Source organism: Coregonus lavaretus (genome assembly GCF_964263955.1).
Source record: "Coregonus lavaretus genome assembly, chromosome: 3".
Lineage (NCBI taxonomy): Eukaryota > Metazoa > Chordata > Actinopteri > Salmoniformes > Salmonidae > Coregonus > Coregonus lavaretus.
Window position 1 is genome coordinate 20,401,207 of NC_139990.1, and position 16,321 is coordinate 20,417,527.

The window sequence follows — 16,321 nt, forward strand, 5'->3', positions numbered from 1 at the left end:
AGATTTCAAACAATTTAAAGAATAACTTTCAGTGAAATATCTCTGCTCTACTGTATAATTCTGTCTAATATGTTTTCCATTGTGATTTTAGGGGTTAAAAAAAGGAAAGGCATACCATTCTTCAATTATATTAAAGCTTCCTTGAAGATTCTGAGACAAGAAAAGGTATGCCTTCCTGGATGTCGAGAAAACAAAAATCAAGCACCAAAAAAAGAGACGGCCCAACTAGGCATGTTGGTGGATGCCAAGAGTAGTTTGTTCTGACAAAGGATTATCGTGCATTGTGGGAGATTGAGATTTTTGAGGAACGTAATCCTGGTTCCCCTATTGCAGTACACAGAATAAATCTGAGAACGTCCATTTTCCCCTCACAACGTCTCTTTATCCCTAGTCCTGCACGGAGCTAGTACTGCTCATTCCTCTTCCTCCTCCTCGATGTGGCGGGGTCCCACTAGCGCTGCCTGCGGTCGTACATGCTGGATGCTGACGATCCCCATCAAAATGGCATAGCCCAGCATCGAGCCCATGGCGAACAGGACCGACAGGATTTGGTTGCGTCGTTTATTGGGCTCGTTGTCAAAGTCACTACTGTCCGAATAGACTGACACCTTGTGACTGAGTGGCTCTAAAACAGAGAAGACAAAATGGGATGAGAGCCAAAGAGCAGAAAGAATGAAGTCTCTGCACACAGCGGATCCTAACAAAACCAGTTTTTTGCAATTGATTCTTAATACAGTTCGAGTTTTCAGTGTTTTGGAGTTGAGTATCAGACTGCTAGACTAGGTACTCAAGATCAATACTTCTCAACTCTGGTTCTCGAGTATCCCAAACAGTACAACTTTTTTATACAACCAGTCAACCAATCATTCACTTGACTTGACTAGTAAAAATCAGGTGTGTTTGCCCTGTGCTACAACAAAAATGTGTGTACTGTTGGGGGTACTACTCGAGGAACGGAGTTGAGAAATAATACTCCAGGGAACTTACCTCCGCCCTCTGAGGGGAAATAGAGGACCAGGATGTTGGTGCAGTAGTGCCGCAGGTTGTCCAGGTAGTTGAGGTGTTGGTGGAGTTTCCCATTAGGCAGCTTCACCATCAGGAGGGGGGCTAGGTGACCGAACACATAGGCATCCAAAGAGGATGGGCTGGGGAGACAATGCACAAATGGGCTTCATCATGACAGTATAAACACTCATATGAAAGACAGTGTGGCTTTTGACCTTAGCCGACGTTCACAGAATTTGCTTCGCATGAAAACATGTGTTATACATGCAATTTAGCATAAACATTTAACATAATTTGCATTTTGTGCACAGCAGCCACTTACGAATCCCCAAAGAAGAACTTGTGTGAGCCCAGGCGTTGAGAGAGCAGGGTCATGCACTCCAGCGCGTCATAGTAGAGCTGTGGAGGAGATGCAAAGCCCCCAGTCAACCATCAGCATGGACACATAGAAGCATTCACAGCCTGATCAGCTGTATTTCCATTTATGAAAAAGGTCATCAGCAAGCAAGTGCACATGGAGCTTATTTATGACCCATCCCTCAATGAAGCCAGAACATTGTTATGTGTACAGTTAGTTAAACCAGGGATGGGCAACTCCGGTTCTCCCCGAGAACCGGAGTGCCCATCCCAGAGTTACAAACCGAGTCAATGCACATGTTGATATAGCATAAACATATATATAATTACAGACTATTTTAGGGTGGGATCTTTGAGAACAATACCCCTTTATTATTAAACCCGCCCTGAAACCATCTCACTAATTATTCCTGAATGTGGTTACCATGGAGATGACCCGCCTGACCCAATTACCACGTGTTGTGAAAACACAGACTGTTTTGGCTTTTTTAAATTACTATGAACTACCCTCTCCACGTCAGGGTACCAAAGAGCCAATCCATCGGCCTCTCTTTGGTAATAGCTAGCTGCTATTTTCAATGTGGACTCCTTTGATGATAGTCCATCCATCTCTTCTTTCTCACTGTCTGAATTATGTCAACTCTTTGTTCCTCTCTTCTGCGTCACCCTCCTTTTCCTTACCTTCCATCTCACACAATACCCCATAATGTAAAAGTGGCATTATGTTTTTTGAATTTTTACAAATTAATTAACAATCAAAAGCTGAAATGTCTTGAGTCAATAAGTATTCAACCCCTTTGTTATGGCAAGCCTAAATAAGTTCAGGAGTAAAAATGTGCTTAACAAGTCACATTATACGTTGCATGGACTCTGAGTGTGTGCAATAATAGTGTTAAACACGATTTTTGAATTACTACCTCATCTCCGTACCCCACACATACAATTGTCTGTAATGTCTCTCAGTCGAGCAGTGAATTTCAAGCACAGATTCAACCACAAAGACCAGGGAGGTTTTCCAATGCCTCGCAAAGAAGGGCACCTATTGGTTGATGGGTAAAAAAAAAGCAGACATTGAATATCCCTTTGAGCATGGTGAAGTCATTAATTACACTTTGGATGGCGTATCAATACACCCAGTCACTACAAAGATACAGGCGTCCTTCCTGACTCAGTTGTCGGAGAGGAAGGAAACCGCTCAGGGATTTCACCATGAGGCCAATGGTGAATTTAAAACAGTTACATGGCTGTGATAGGAGAAAACAGAGGATGGATCAACATTGAAGTTACTCCACAATACTAACCTAATTGACAGAGTGAAAAGAAGGAAGCCTGTACAGAATACAAATATTATTATGCATCCTAAAGTAATACTGCAAAAAAATTGGCAAAGCAATTCACTTTTTGTCCTGAATACAAAGTGTTATGTTTGGGGCAAATCCAATACAACACATTACTGAGTACCACTCTCCATATTTTCAAGCTTAGTGGTGGCTGCATCATGTTATGGGTATGCTTGTAATCGTTAAGGACTGGGGGGGTTTACTGGGAGGGGGGGGGGGGGGGGGGGTTCAGGATAAAAAAGAAACAGAGTGGCGCTAACAACAGGCAAAATCCTAGAGGAAAAGCTGGTTCAGTCTGCTTTCCACCAGACACTGGGAGATGAATTCATCTTTCAGCAGGACAATAACCTAAAACAAAAGGCCATATCTACACTGGAGATGCTTACCAAGAGGACAGTGAATGTTCTTGAGTGGGCGAGTTTTTACTTAAATCTGCTTGGAAATCTAAGGCAAGACTTAAAGATGGTTGTCTAGCAATGATCAACAACCAATTTGACAGAGATTGAAGAATTTTGAAAATAATAAATGTTGTTGAATCCAGGTGTGCAAAGCTGTTAGAGACATACCCAGAAAGACTCACAGCTGTAATCACTGCCAAATGTGATTCTAACATCTATTGACTCAGGGGTGTGAATACTTATGTAAATTAGATATTTCTGTATTTCATTTTCAATAAATTCTGCAAAAAAAGTATAAAAACATGTTTTCACTTTGTCATTATGGGGTATTGTGTGTAGATGGTTGACAATTTTTTTTATCAATTTTGAATTCAGGCTGTAACAACAAAATGTAGAATAAGTCAAGGGGTATGAATACTTTCTGAAGGCACTTTAAATGGCTGGAGGGGAATAGAGGGGGCAGGTGCCATAGATTGCGACCATACAGTACTCGCTAGAGCAGTGGTCACCAACCAGTCGATCGCGATCGTTCCTGTAAAGAAAACAACGATAAAAGCCTTGCGTTCCTATTTTTTATTTGTTTCGCGCTGTTGGAGGTAGGTGCACTGGATTTAACAGCCCTAGCGCCGGGAAAGCAAAGTGTTCCCATTTTGAACCATTTCATGTGTCTGAAGATAGAACTCCGCCTACCCGGAAGGCCCAGAGAGCAAATCAAGTGCACCTACAGTATAGGCCTACCGCTGGCCAATCAGATAGCTCAGATCACCGTGTCTGCACAGTTTATTCGAACCATAGACTGTAAAAAGAAGCCTCGAACGCACAGCAAAGTTGATACTGTGAGATTTCAAAACCATGACTAGAGAGACTCAATGAATACAGCAAAGAGTTGCTGTGTTTATGAGTAAGTTAATGTTTAAGTTGTTATTCAGCACTATCAACACTCTGTTCAACACTTTTATAAGCCATAAAATGCTACAACCAGCACTGCAGCTGCAATATATGAGTATAGCAAAGTATTCTGATAAGCTTGCGCTGTTATTATTAGCGGCTTGTGTCTTTTTTAATATCGAGGAATATTTCACTTTCTCTGGTCATAGGAGTAACAACATTAATTTGTACATGAGGCAGAAATAATGCAGGGCGACTTAAGTTTCGCCATAAGCTGGAAGACTGTGTTCCCTTTTCTCAGTGGAGGAAGGGAGAGAGAAGGGACGGTGAGTCGGGTGAGAGGCAGCCTCACCACTGCTCCCTCCCTCCCCTCAGACTGACCATCAGATGCAGGCCATCAGTCCAGTAAAACAAATAAGCAAATGATTATGCTCACTTAGCTGTGCCTCAATTAATGCAACAAATGATGTATTACCATTGTGATCATATACCAAAATTGTTGAAATATAATTTCAAAATGGTCTGAGAAGAACAGCATTGGCAGATAATTCAAGCACAGTCAATATGCAGTAAGAATGTATTGGGCCTATAGCCTACTGCACAAACCTCATTGCTACAGAACTGTTTTTAAATGGTTAATGTTGCATAGGCTTAGGTTTTTTAAGTCATGTTTTAAAAAAATCTGAGCAGTAGATCTCAGCTTGCATTTTGACTCAGAAAGTGATCTTGACTCAGAAAAGGTTGGTGACCACTGGCTAGAGCAACTACATACAGCAAATGATGATCAAAGGGCACTTTATAGATCCAACACTACAATGAAGATCAAATGCACCTTTTTTCAAAACACGCCTGTGAATTAAGAGGACAGGACCACCCTGACTTTCCAACAGTTGATCCTTTTGGCTAGGAATCCTATTTTGAAATCTGGATGTTTGACGACATAATGCATGCAATTTAACCAGGGGCACAACAGTATTTAACCTGACCATCTTGGGGTCCCATTTCCCTAATCGTAAGGCCATACTGCTGCTTTATTCCCAGAGGCTCGCTGCAGATGCAAGGGGTCACCCCAGGTGTCGTCGAAGGTACTTGAGACTCTTCCGCTTGCTTCTAGACGCATCTCCTTCCACCCTGAGACACAATGTCTGTCGTCCGTTACATTACCGCCCTCTTTTACACAGGATGCCAGATACTTTTATACACAAAATGCGGCACAGGTTGGCTACGGTAAACTTATGAGGATTCTCCGCAGGGCCCAAAGAGTAAACACAGGCAAGCCAAGCCTGTCTTGCTCCATCACTGTCCCTGAGCCATGTTCCAATGTCCATACTAACCTACTACTAAGAATACATGCCCAATACATTGCTGCACGCTAAGTGGTATGCTAGAATGGAAATTCAACATGGCCATAGAGATGGGTACTATCGCTGCTAGTCAATGCTCAATTAAGCTTCAAAAGTTTTTAAGACTTCAAAGGCTTTGACGATGAATGCCTACTTCCCCTTCAACCTTAAGCTGAGTAGAAGTGAAATATTTCCCAGTTCTAAAGCATATTTCACAATAGCTTACTATTCTTGTAATATTAAGAGAGCAATTGCATTACCAAGACATAACCTGGCATTTAACCTTGCTCATGGAAGGTCATGCCAGGCGAAAGCATTTAGAAAGGTGCTATCTATTAAGAGTGGGTCAGACAAAGTTTCTTTTCGCTTTTTCAATGACTTGAAAGCGTTCCTGAATCCACAGGGGTACCTCCTCCGACTCCTCCCCCTGGCACAGACTAAAAGAGCCGAGACCTTTGATATTTTTTTTTATCATCAACCACTGCCGAAAGGCGATAATGGGAATGTTAAAATGTGGGGATGGTTTGTGTATGTGTTGATCCCATGCCCCTGCTTTAGCATGATCTGCTACACCATAGCCACCCTTTACCCGCTCTTTCTCTTCTCACTTCCCTTTTCTTTTTCTCTGTTCAACATGGTATGTGAACAGAGAGAAACGATCTACTAACTGTCATCTCTTTCCTCCCTCCCTAGCCCTCTCCACATGCAGAAGCTATCTCTCCAATGCAGGCAGCAGTTTCTCCTCCAGTAGTGACACAAAGGCCAGAGTGTCTGCCCCTTCCTTGGCTGAGAGGTCATAGTCAGCGTTGTATTTCTGAAAGACAGGACAGTCAGCCACTTAGTTTAGATATTGGGAAATCAGGTCCTAGATGAGAGCATGGATGCATGGTCTCCCTTACAAAAGAGTCCATTGAATTCACCAGGAAAAAAGGCATTGCAAAAGTTCTGATGAAAAGGCCTTTACAAAGCTCAAAGAATGTGTTCAACATCCACTGAAGTAGCTAGCAAGTTTACTAGATAGCTACAGTACAGTGGAGGCTGCTGAGGGGAGGACGGATCATAATAATGGCTGGAACGGAGCCTATGGAATGGCATCAAACACATGGAAGCCATGTGTTTGATACCATTACACTTATTCCGCTCCAGCCATTACCACAAGCCCGTCCTCCCCAATTAAGGTGCCACCAACCTCCTGTGCTATAGTAGTTGCCTTGGTAATCAAAGAAACAGACTTGCTAGTTTAGCTAGCCAAACCATCAGTCCTAGCTTACCATTATGAAAATCTAATTCAACAATGCCAATAATGTTTTCAATTTGACTTTTGCTTTCAAAAGTACAGTAGCTCAATAGAACATGCAAGAATGAACTATAGCCATTGGATTCTACCGTGCTGTATACCATGTGTTATAGGGTAATAATCCACGCTCTAGAATGCCCTTCAAGCTAATCAGAAACAAGTATTCAACAATGCCATGATATAAGAAGGTTTAAAACAGGGAAAACCAACTGTGATCTTTAGGAGTAAAGTGCTGCCAGCTTATTCTGTAGTGTAAATTTGAGCACTAAAGTTTGAGCACTGTGGGCAAGACAAAGTCTTGCACCACAAACCATCTATTAAAAACCTTGCTACCAAAAGAAAGACCATGGCAATCAGCAGTGTCAATAAATGGAAGGCTCCTAGAAGGACACCTTAACTTACCACTCATCCTTTGTCCACTTCCTCTACCCATGGACCCTTTGTCAGGACTCATTGACCATAAACCTCTTTGCCAAGACGCATAACTGTCAAACTGCTTCCCTAAGCCACAATAACTATAAAACACTTTGCTAAGACCAAAGACTTAACTAAATGCCATGACCCTGACTTGCACACCTTGTAAACAAATGTCCTATGAAGTTTTACATTGTCAGCGTCCAAAGAAAAGTATAATGAAAGCAATTGAAAGCAGTCATCCATTTATAAATACTGTGAACACTAAGGCCAATATAAGTATTTGAAAACACCATTTGAATTTGAACGGCGCGCCTTTAGACCCATTTCCTATGGTGAAAGATCATTGTTTTTTCAAATTTCTTGAAAAAACACAAGCTTTTCATAGGACTTCAATGAGCCGGTCCCAATTCGATCCCTACCACTCCACTTTGGCCCTCACCTCTCAATCTGTAAGGTGGAAGCAATACGGTGGACGCTTTACCACAACACTGCTAAACAAACAAGATAAAATCTTCTGTTGCACAATCTGAGGGATATACTACAAAGCAGGATCAATTAGTTAACTTTGATAAAGAACCAGAAATAACTATTGATTGATTTCTGAAAGCTAAACTTGTTTTTGAGTCAATTAGATCAGCGTTTCCCAAACTTGGTCCTGGGGCCCACCCTGGGTGCACGTTTTGGTTTTGCGCTAGCACTACACAGCTGATTCAAATAACCAACTTATCATCAAGCTTTGATTATTTGAATCAGCTGTGTAGTGCTAGGGCAAAAACCAAAATATGCACCGCGGGGGAGGGGAGAATGGACCGAGTTTGGGAAACCCTGAATTAGACCATGTTCATTTCAAGCTTATCTTTCTAAAAAATATATATAACTACAGTGAGGGAAAAATGTATTTGATCCCCTGCTGATTTTGTACGTTTGCCCACTGACAAACACATGATCAGTCTATAATTTTAATTGTAGGTTTATTTGAACAGTGAGAGACAGAATAACAACAAAACAATCCAGAAAAATGCGTGTCAAAAATGTTATAAATTGATTTGCATTTTAATGAGGGAAATAAGTATTTGACCCCCTCTCAATCAGAAAGATTTCTGGCTCCCAGGTGTCTTTTATACAGGTAACGAGCTGAGATTAGGAGCACACTCTTAAAGGGAGTGCTACTAATCTCAGCTTGTTACCTGTATAAAAGACACCTGTCCACAGAAGCAATCAATCAATCAGAATCCAAACTCTCCACCATGGCCAAGACCAAAGAGCTCTCCAAGGAAGTCAGGGACAAGATTGTAGACCTACACAAGGCTGGAATGGGCTACAAGACCATCGCCAAGCAGCTTGGTGAGAAGGTGACAACAGTTGGTGTGATTATTCGCAAATGGAAGAAACACAAAATAACTGTCAATCTCCCTCGGCCTGGGGTTCCATGCAAGATCTCACCTCGTGGAGTTGCAATGATCATGAGAATGGTGAGGAATCAGCCCAGAACTACACGGGAGGATCTTGTCAATGATCTCAAGGCAGCTGGGACCATAGTCACCAAGAAAACAATTGGTAACACACTACGCCGTGAAGGACTGAAATCCTGCAGCGCCTGCAAGGTCCCCCTGCTCAAGAAAGCACATATACAGGCCCATCTGAAGTTTGCCAATGAACATCTGAATGATTCAGAGGAGAACTGGGTGAAAGTGTTGTGGTCAGATGAGACCAAAATCAAGCTCTTTGCCATCAACTCAACTCGCCTTGTTTGGAGGAGGAGGAATGCTGCCTATGACCCCAAGAACACCATGCCCACGTCAAACATGGAGGTGGAAACATTATGCTTTGGGGGTGTTTTTCTGCTAAGGGTACAGGACAACTTCACCGCATCTAAGGGACGATGGACGGGCCCATGTACCGTCAAATCTTGGGTGAGAACCTCCTTCCCTCAGCCAGGGTATTGAAAATGGGCCGTGGATGGGTATTCCAGAATGACAATGACCCAAAACATACGGCCAAGGCAACAAAGGAGTGGTTCAAGAAGAAGTACATTAAGGTCCTGGAGTGGCCTAGCCAGTCTCCAGACCTTAATCCCATTGAAAATCTGTGGAGGGAGCTGAAGGTTCGAGTTACCAAACATCAGCCTCGAAACCTTAATGACTTGGAGAAGATCTGCAAAGAGGAGTGGGACAAAATCCCTCCTGAGATGTGTGCAAACCTGGTGGCCAACTACAAGAAACGTCTGACCTCTGTGATTGCCAACAAGGGTTTTGCCACCAAGTACTAAGTCATGTTTTGCAGAGGGGTCATATACTTATTTCTCATTAAAATGCACATCAATTTATAACATTTTTTACATGCATTTTACTGGATTTTTTTGTTGTTATTCTGTCTCTCACTGTTCAAATAAACCTACCATTCAAATTATAGACCGATCATGTCTTTGTCAGTGGGCAAACGTACAAAATCAGCAGGGGACCAAATACTTTTTTCCCTCACTGTATATTCTGAATATTAAGGCATGTTAGCTGGCTAACTCATTTATCATGATTTGTAGTATACCCCTCTGGTGACTTTATGAGAGACCCCTCCCATCTATGCATAGAGTTTATGATCTACGATTTCTACACCTGTGGCTCATAACCCAGCCTAAAACACAAAATTAAGCCTAGTGAATCACTATACCAAGACTTTCTACCAATAAAAGTAAATGCTACAACTCATAGCCAGTTAACCTCTACCCCCAAGACTCACTGTCCATGATCAATAAACCACCATTTCCCTAGACACTAATATGTAAGGGCCTCCAGTTTTGTCTACAGTCTTCCTTTAGCATACCAGTAGCATCAGTATGGCACAAGTGAAAGACACCTCACAATGATGCAGGTGTCCCTTCTTAATACGTTTCTTAATCATACTTCTTAATATGGTCGGTTGAATGGTTGTATAATACAAATAAAAAAAGAATATGAACCTAACCTTTTCCCATTCAATCCAACAGTGTGGACATCCCCTTTTTTATACTGATGAGTTCAGGTGAACACAACAACTAAATAACTAGTACCCAACCCAACTGTAGAGATTAATCATTACCATGTGGTCACTGGAGCTCAAGAAAACCTTTGTGAAACCAAGTTGTGCCTTGGCAAAATAAGATTTATTCTGCATGACCAGAATATATAAGCAAGAGAATATCCCTTGGGGCCAAAAGCATTACACATTGGACATCAGTTCCTGACTATGACGATCCCTACAAATGGCTCCGGATGTCAGTCACCTGTTTGTTAGAACCGTTTAGTGTTACATTAACACACATATGTTTCCTACAGAACAGCTCCTAATTTGGCAGGGCATGGTTACCCACATGTTTCCTGTGTAAAGGGATGGGGGGTGGAGGGAGAGGTTGACTTTCACTTGTTTAGTATTAATCTCCCCTGTGAGAAGGGGAAGATACATGGTGGGAATAGGACTCACCTGTTTTCTAAGGTGAATGATGATATTACTGGATTTGGAAAGACTACCAGTACTTTCCTCCGTGGTCTTCAGTGCCGTCAAGGTACCTGAAACGAGGGACCAGAACAGTCAGCCTAAAGGGCGCTTTCAAGGTTGTCTTTATTGCATTTGCGCTGAGCAGATTATCAGACCTCACAACACCTGGAAAAGTGTTTAACATCTCAGGAACCACATTAATATGATATAGCGATCTCCTGAGATGCGTAGCGAGATTGCAAAGAAGACGACCAGGACCGTAACCATTACGACCGCAGACTCGTCTGAACCCACTGTGGCGTGAAGAAGACAGGAGGCTGCAGCCAAAATGGGCTGGCACACAAAGGAGGTGGTATTGGGAGAGTTAAGAATGTCAGGTGCTTGCGGACCTTTTGTTACCCCACGACCTGTGACCCCTGTTCTACTCGAGTGAGAAGAGGGGGAAAGTGAGAGCTCCCTGTCCTCATATATAAAACCATCGCTCTCTTCGTTCCTAAGGGTGAGTGAACGCAGACTGTGAAGTAAGGCTATGTTCTACTCAGGGAGCCAGGTGATGTGTGACCCTGTGACTGTATGACCTGTGACCCTTTACTGAGTTCAGTGAGGAGGGGAAGGGGGGATTTCCTCTTCTTCTACCCCTTTACTCAGAAGAGTGTCAAGTCGGGTTCACCCCAAAAAGGCATGGTGAGTAAAAGGGCTGGGAATTGCCAGGGACCTCACAAGATGGTATTATCACGATACTTAGGTGCCAATAAGATATGTATTGCGATTCTCCTGATTCTATATGTATTGTGATTCGATTGCGATTTAATGTTCCAAACATATTACTCACTATACAGTATGTCTGCTGCAGAGAGACAAGAGAGGATGAGAAAATGACTTTTGATCTGTCATGGAAATAAAAGTGCTGAAAACATGGTGGCTCACTATTTAATAATAAAATAAAAAATAAAAAAATATTTAAAAAGAAGATGGAAAACAAGCTGAAAAGGATGAAAAATACAGGAGTTTTGGCGCAAGTACAGCCGACTAGCGCTAGCTAACTCTACCTAGCGGACAATATTTGAATTGATACTTGAAGTCAAAGTATTGACATAATATCATCCAAAAGAGTATTGCGAATTGTAACTGTATCGATTTTTTCCCCATCAGTAGTGAGTACCTATGTCAGTACAGAACATTGCAGTGCCCTGGGTTGGAATTACCTGTGGGGCTTCCCCAGGGATTGGTGATCTTGTGGACTTTGAGTGGAGCGCCAGCAAACTTGGCATAGGCCTAAGAGAAAGAAAGATAGAGAAACGGATGAGAAAAATGTGCCATGACTCTATATAACATAAGCCATTTAGCAGAAATTTTTATCCAAAGCGATTTACAGTAATGTGTGCGTACATTTTACGTATTAGCTGCCCCAGGAATCGAACCCACAACCCTGGCGGTGCAAGCGCCATGCTCTACCAACTGAGCCATACAGGACCACAATAATGGAGTCTTCTGAATTACTTTGGCGCCTCCTACTTTATGACACGAGACGCCTCATTTACCACAGAGAATCTAATCCAGCAAGAAAACCACCACTTCATCTAGATCGCACTGACGAAAATTACATGTCTTTGGAACTGAAGAGAGGTGCATTACTCTTTTCCTGCCAAAATACCAGATTATATCACTCATTACCTTCTTGAAAAATCTGTGAGTGTAAAAACAACACAACGGCTCCTTCAAAGACAGAGGGATCTTGTTAGGAAGACTCAAAAGGCAGGAATATACAGGATTATCCTGGCTTTACAAGACAAAGGTGTACAGCGCTCCGAAACCCTTAAGGGCACATCACTAGCCTTATGCTGACAGGGCAAGTGTCTCTGAATTTTTCCATTTACCTCAATTTTAAGTTAAACCCTGGGACATGTCAGGCCAACAAAATGAAATGACCAACCTGTGCTCCCTAAATTATGCCCCTTGAAAGTTGAGGGGGAGGGGTGATACATTCAATATATTAAAACAATAATTGATTTGGCATGAAGTAGGCTAAAAGTAGTCACCCTTACAGGGTTAACTTAAATCTAGCTGGGTTGTGGTGTTAGTGGTAGGAGGAGTAGGAGGGGGAAGAAAAATGAGAGGAGGAGGGTCTTTCTGAGTTTCAAACCCCCCATTTTCTGAACCTGCCAGAAAACCGCAGTTAAAAAACATTAAACACAGATACCCTCGCCCACGGGACTGTTGGCAAATTCCGTTGAGGATTGAGGCACTCTGTGGTGAGATGAGGGACAAGCTCGGAGCACTCTATAAATCATTCTAGTTTTTGGGTGTCTGCAGGGATGGAGTGGAACGCATAGCCTATTTCACATAGAGAGGGCAATAAAAACCTACAGGACAGTAAACAAACACAGGCTGCCATTTATGACGAAATACAAGCCAAGTACGCTAGCCTCAACTTGGCCCAAATTTCAAATGTATTTAGAAATTCATCTTGGAAACATTTAAAATGAAGGCCTGAACAGGAGGGAATAAGTACAAAACCTGGGAATTTTAGGAAGGTTACTGGAATGTTGCAACCCTACACCTGACCAAGATACCTTTATTGTTAAAGGTATATTCGTCTCGGGCCTAACAACACCTGTGCCAATATATCCTCCAAACACCGGCATCTCGGGCATTATCACTTAAGTAAAAAACAGGTAACTAGAAAGTCAAAGAATGAAGACAGCAGCGGACCAGAACGTTGGTACCCCTCCCGCATGAGGTTTAGCTGAAGTGCACCCCTCTCTCCCTCAGAGTAGGCCATGGCCTCTGTGTGTGAATGTAGTTATAATAATAGGGAAGGCTCAGGGCATTGTGGCTACTACCATACGTTAGAAACCATACCCCATCCCTCTCGTGTGGGTTCAGTAATGGGAAACCCCACTTTGTTGTAGACGAGAATGAAAACCATTACATTTTTCCCTGCCACAGGAAAAATTATGGGAGTGTTTCCTTCTCTCTGTGGGATTTGCCAGACGCTTTTAAATCCCCTTTCCTGCAGAAAAAAGCTATTTAGGTTTGCCAGCTGAAGTGTGTCTAGCTCGAGGGACACGAAAGAAACGTTCAGATCTAGATCACTAACCTAGTAGCCTAAGTGATTAAACAGAAGCTGTGACCTGAACATTGTTCATTAACATGGTTTTAACTACTGCGGAATATGCCATAGCTGCCCGAGATGGGGAGAGAGATGAGATCTATGGTCAGACTATATAGATACAAATCATGGAAGTTGAGAAAGCTCGACAAGCATTTGGGTTTTAGACCCCCTAAAAATACATGACAAGGCCACAGAAATTGTGAGAGGCCTTTATGGGTCGGCAGGAAATTTCCTTGTGGCTCCCAATCTACACATTTTTTGTTGGAATTTATGCACTGGTGCCATGGTAACCAAGTAGGTGTGGGGCATGTTATCAAGATAACTCTAGTAAGGACTTTTACCCAGTGTTGTAGTACTCGGTCCTGTCTCAGTGTCTGATACATTTTTACTCGGTCTTGACTGAGACCACAATTTCTTCCCGAGACCAGCCTAGACCAGAGGAGTAAAAAAACTCATAATTATCAGCGCATAAAAGCACTTCGCCAGGCCAAATATATATATTCCTTTCTTGAAACATTAATATATCTTATCGCCTATTGAAACCTGGGATTCCTACTTTACTCATAACATTACTGTCCTTCACTTTCATAAAAAAATATCCTCAAACCTTGTCACAATTTCCTTGACTCGCTGGTAGGGAAATTGTTGGAAAGTTGTGTGCTCACTATTAGTAAAGGTGAGACTGGGAAATTGTAACAGTCTTTATATGTATTTATTATATAGAAATGTTTGCGCAGTGGCAAACCTATTGGACCTAGGCCTCCAGTGTGTGTCAGGCTCGTGATGCTGAAAGGACAGCAACCGTAATACAAGCGAACTCATGTAGGAGAGTGCACTTTTTCCCTTACGAAAAAAGATTGCAGTCAGAGTGCAGTATAACTGCAGTTAGAGTGCAGTATAACTATAGTATGCTGCAAATACTGTGTCCAAATATTTATGTTAACTTTCCCTTTCTTGGCTTTGCTCAAGTTTCTTTGAACCCCGCTAGTGATGGTGATGGCTGCATGCTGTTTAGACAGCTGCACTGGACAGTGAGATAATCAATGCTGTGGTAAATGAAACAGGCCAGCCAGGGTCCAAAGCAAGTCCCTATAACACCAACAAAGGTGAGAGCCGGTCACTTTCCAGTGCCACCATTTACAATGATATCAACATTAATTGTGTGTTAGTTAGATGAACAGACATAGAATTAGGATTTAGAATAATGTAATAGGATCTCTACGTTAACAGCCCTCTGAGGTTCACTGGGGGAATTAACCATATGAATTACCCTATGCCAAATACAAAGCAAACACTAGGCTAACCCCTTAATGGTTAAAACTGTCAATGATCTCAAACAAACACCATCTGGTAATCATGGTCATGAAATAGCCTAGCCTCGTGTTTACTGTCCATAAATATTTCAGTGTATGACCTCAGAGAATTGTATATTTAGTTAGTAGTAGTAAATTAATCTAAACTAAAAGTAATTGCCATTGTAAATAATGTACATATTTCACTTCACAAATTAATGCGTATTGTGGACTGGACATTGCAGTGGCCATTTATCAGCCACTATATTCTTCTTAGGTGAGGTTTAATGGCAGTTGGCATCCAATATGTTGCATTACAGCTACCAACTGGACTGGAGTATAAATCCATTATACTTTGTGATACAAAATGGGAAAACAAAAAAACTATTACCCTGCCAACCAATGTTCCCTCAAATTTTTTTCAGCCATGAGCAAATTTCAGGTCTGCAGCTCTGATTGTTTATGCCGCACAGGTCTGTGTAGAGTACGGGCTGAGTAGTGTGTGTCAATGAAAGTGGCTAATATTGCGTTGATTCGATCACAATTGCCACAGTAAAGGGAAACATTGACAGTGTTAACAGGGAAAAATCTAGAACAGTGGTCACCAACATTTTCTGAGTTAAGATCACTTTGAGTCAAAATGCAAGCCGAGATCTACCGCTCAGATATTGTTTTAACATGACTTAAAAAACGTACGCCTATGCAACATTGACCAACTAAAAACAGTACTGTAGCAATGAGGTCACCGCATATTGGCTTTGCGTGAATTGCCCTGCCAATGCATTGTTGTTCGGGCCATTTAAAAAATGTATATTTCAACATTTGAGGTAGGCTATATGATCACACCGGTAATAGATCCGTTGTTGTATTACAGCACAGCCGAGTGAGCATACATTTAAATAATTTGCTTTTTATTTTAATTTTACTGGGCTGATGGTGCCTGCATCTGATGGTCAGTCTCAGCGGAAAGAGATAACAAAAAAATAGGAACACAAGGCTAATGTTGGATTTTTTACAGAAATGTTTGGCGATCGACTAGGAATGCCTTGGAGATTCACCAGTCGATCGGCGACCGGTTGGTGACCACTGCTCTAGAAAGTTGGGTGAAGTTCTATCTCGTGCTTCTCTCTGTGGGCTGATATTTCTGCCAGTGGTGGAAAAAGTCCCCAGTTGTCATACTTGAATAAAAGTATAGATACCTTAATAGAAAGTTACTCAAGTAAAAGTGAAGTCACCCAGTGAAATAGTACTTGAGTAAAAGTCTAAAAGCATTTGGTTCTAAATATACTTAAATATCAAAATACATGTAATTGCTAAAATATACTTAAGTACCAAAAGTCAAAGTCAAAGTAGAAATCATTTCAAATTCCTTATATTACGCAAAGCAGACGGCAACAT

General features: G+C 41.9%; 1 protein-coding gene across 1 annotated transcript; it reads right to left on the minus strand.

Moving 5' to 3' along the window:
- Window positions 1-413: 413 nt before the first annotated feature.
- Window positions 414-14,014, minus strand: LOC311123920 (metaxin-1-like; the record flags this gene model as incomplete). Its single annotated transcript, XM_084158232.1, has 7 exons — window positions 414-625; window positions 988-1,145; window positions 1,328-1,404; window positions 6,059-6,145; window positions 10,502-10,587; window positions 11,722-11,791; window positions 13,973-14,014. The coding sequence occupies 7 exons, from the start codon at window positions 14,012-14,014 to the stop codon at window positions 414-416; spliced, it is 732 nt and encodes a 243-aa protein (XP_084014358.1).
- Window positions 14,015-16,321: the final 2,307 nt, after the last annotated feature.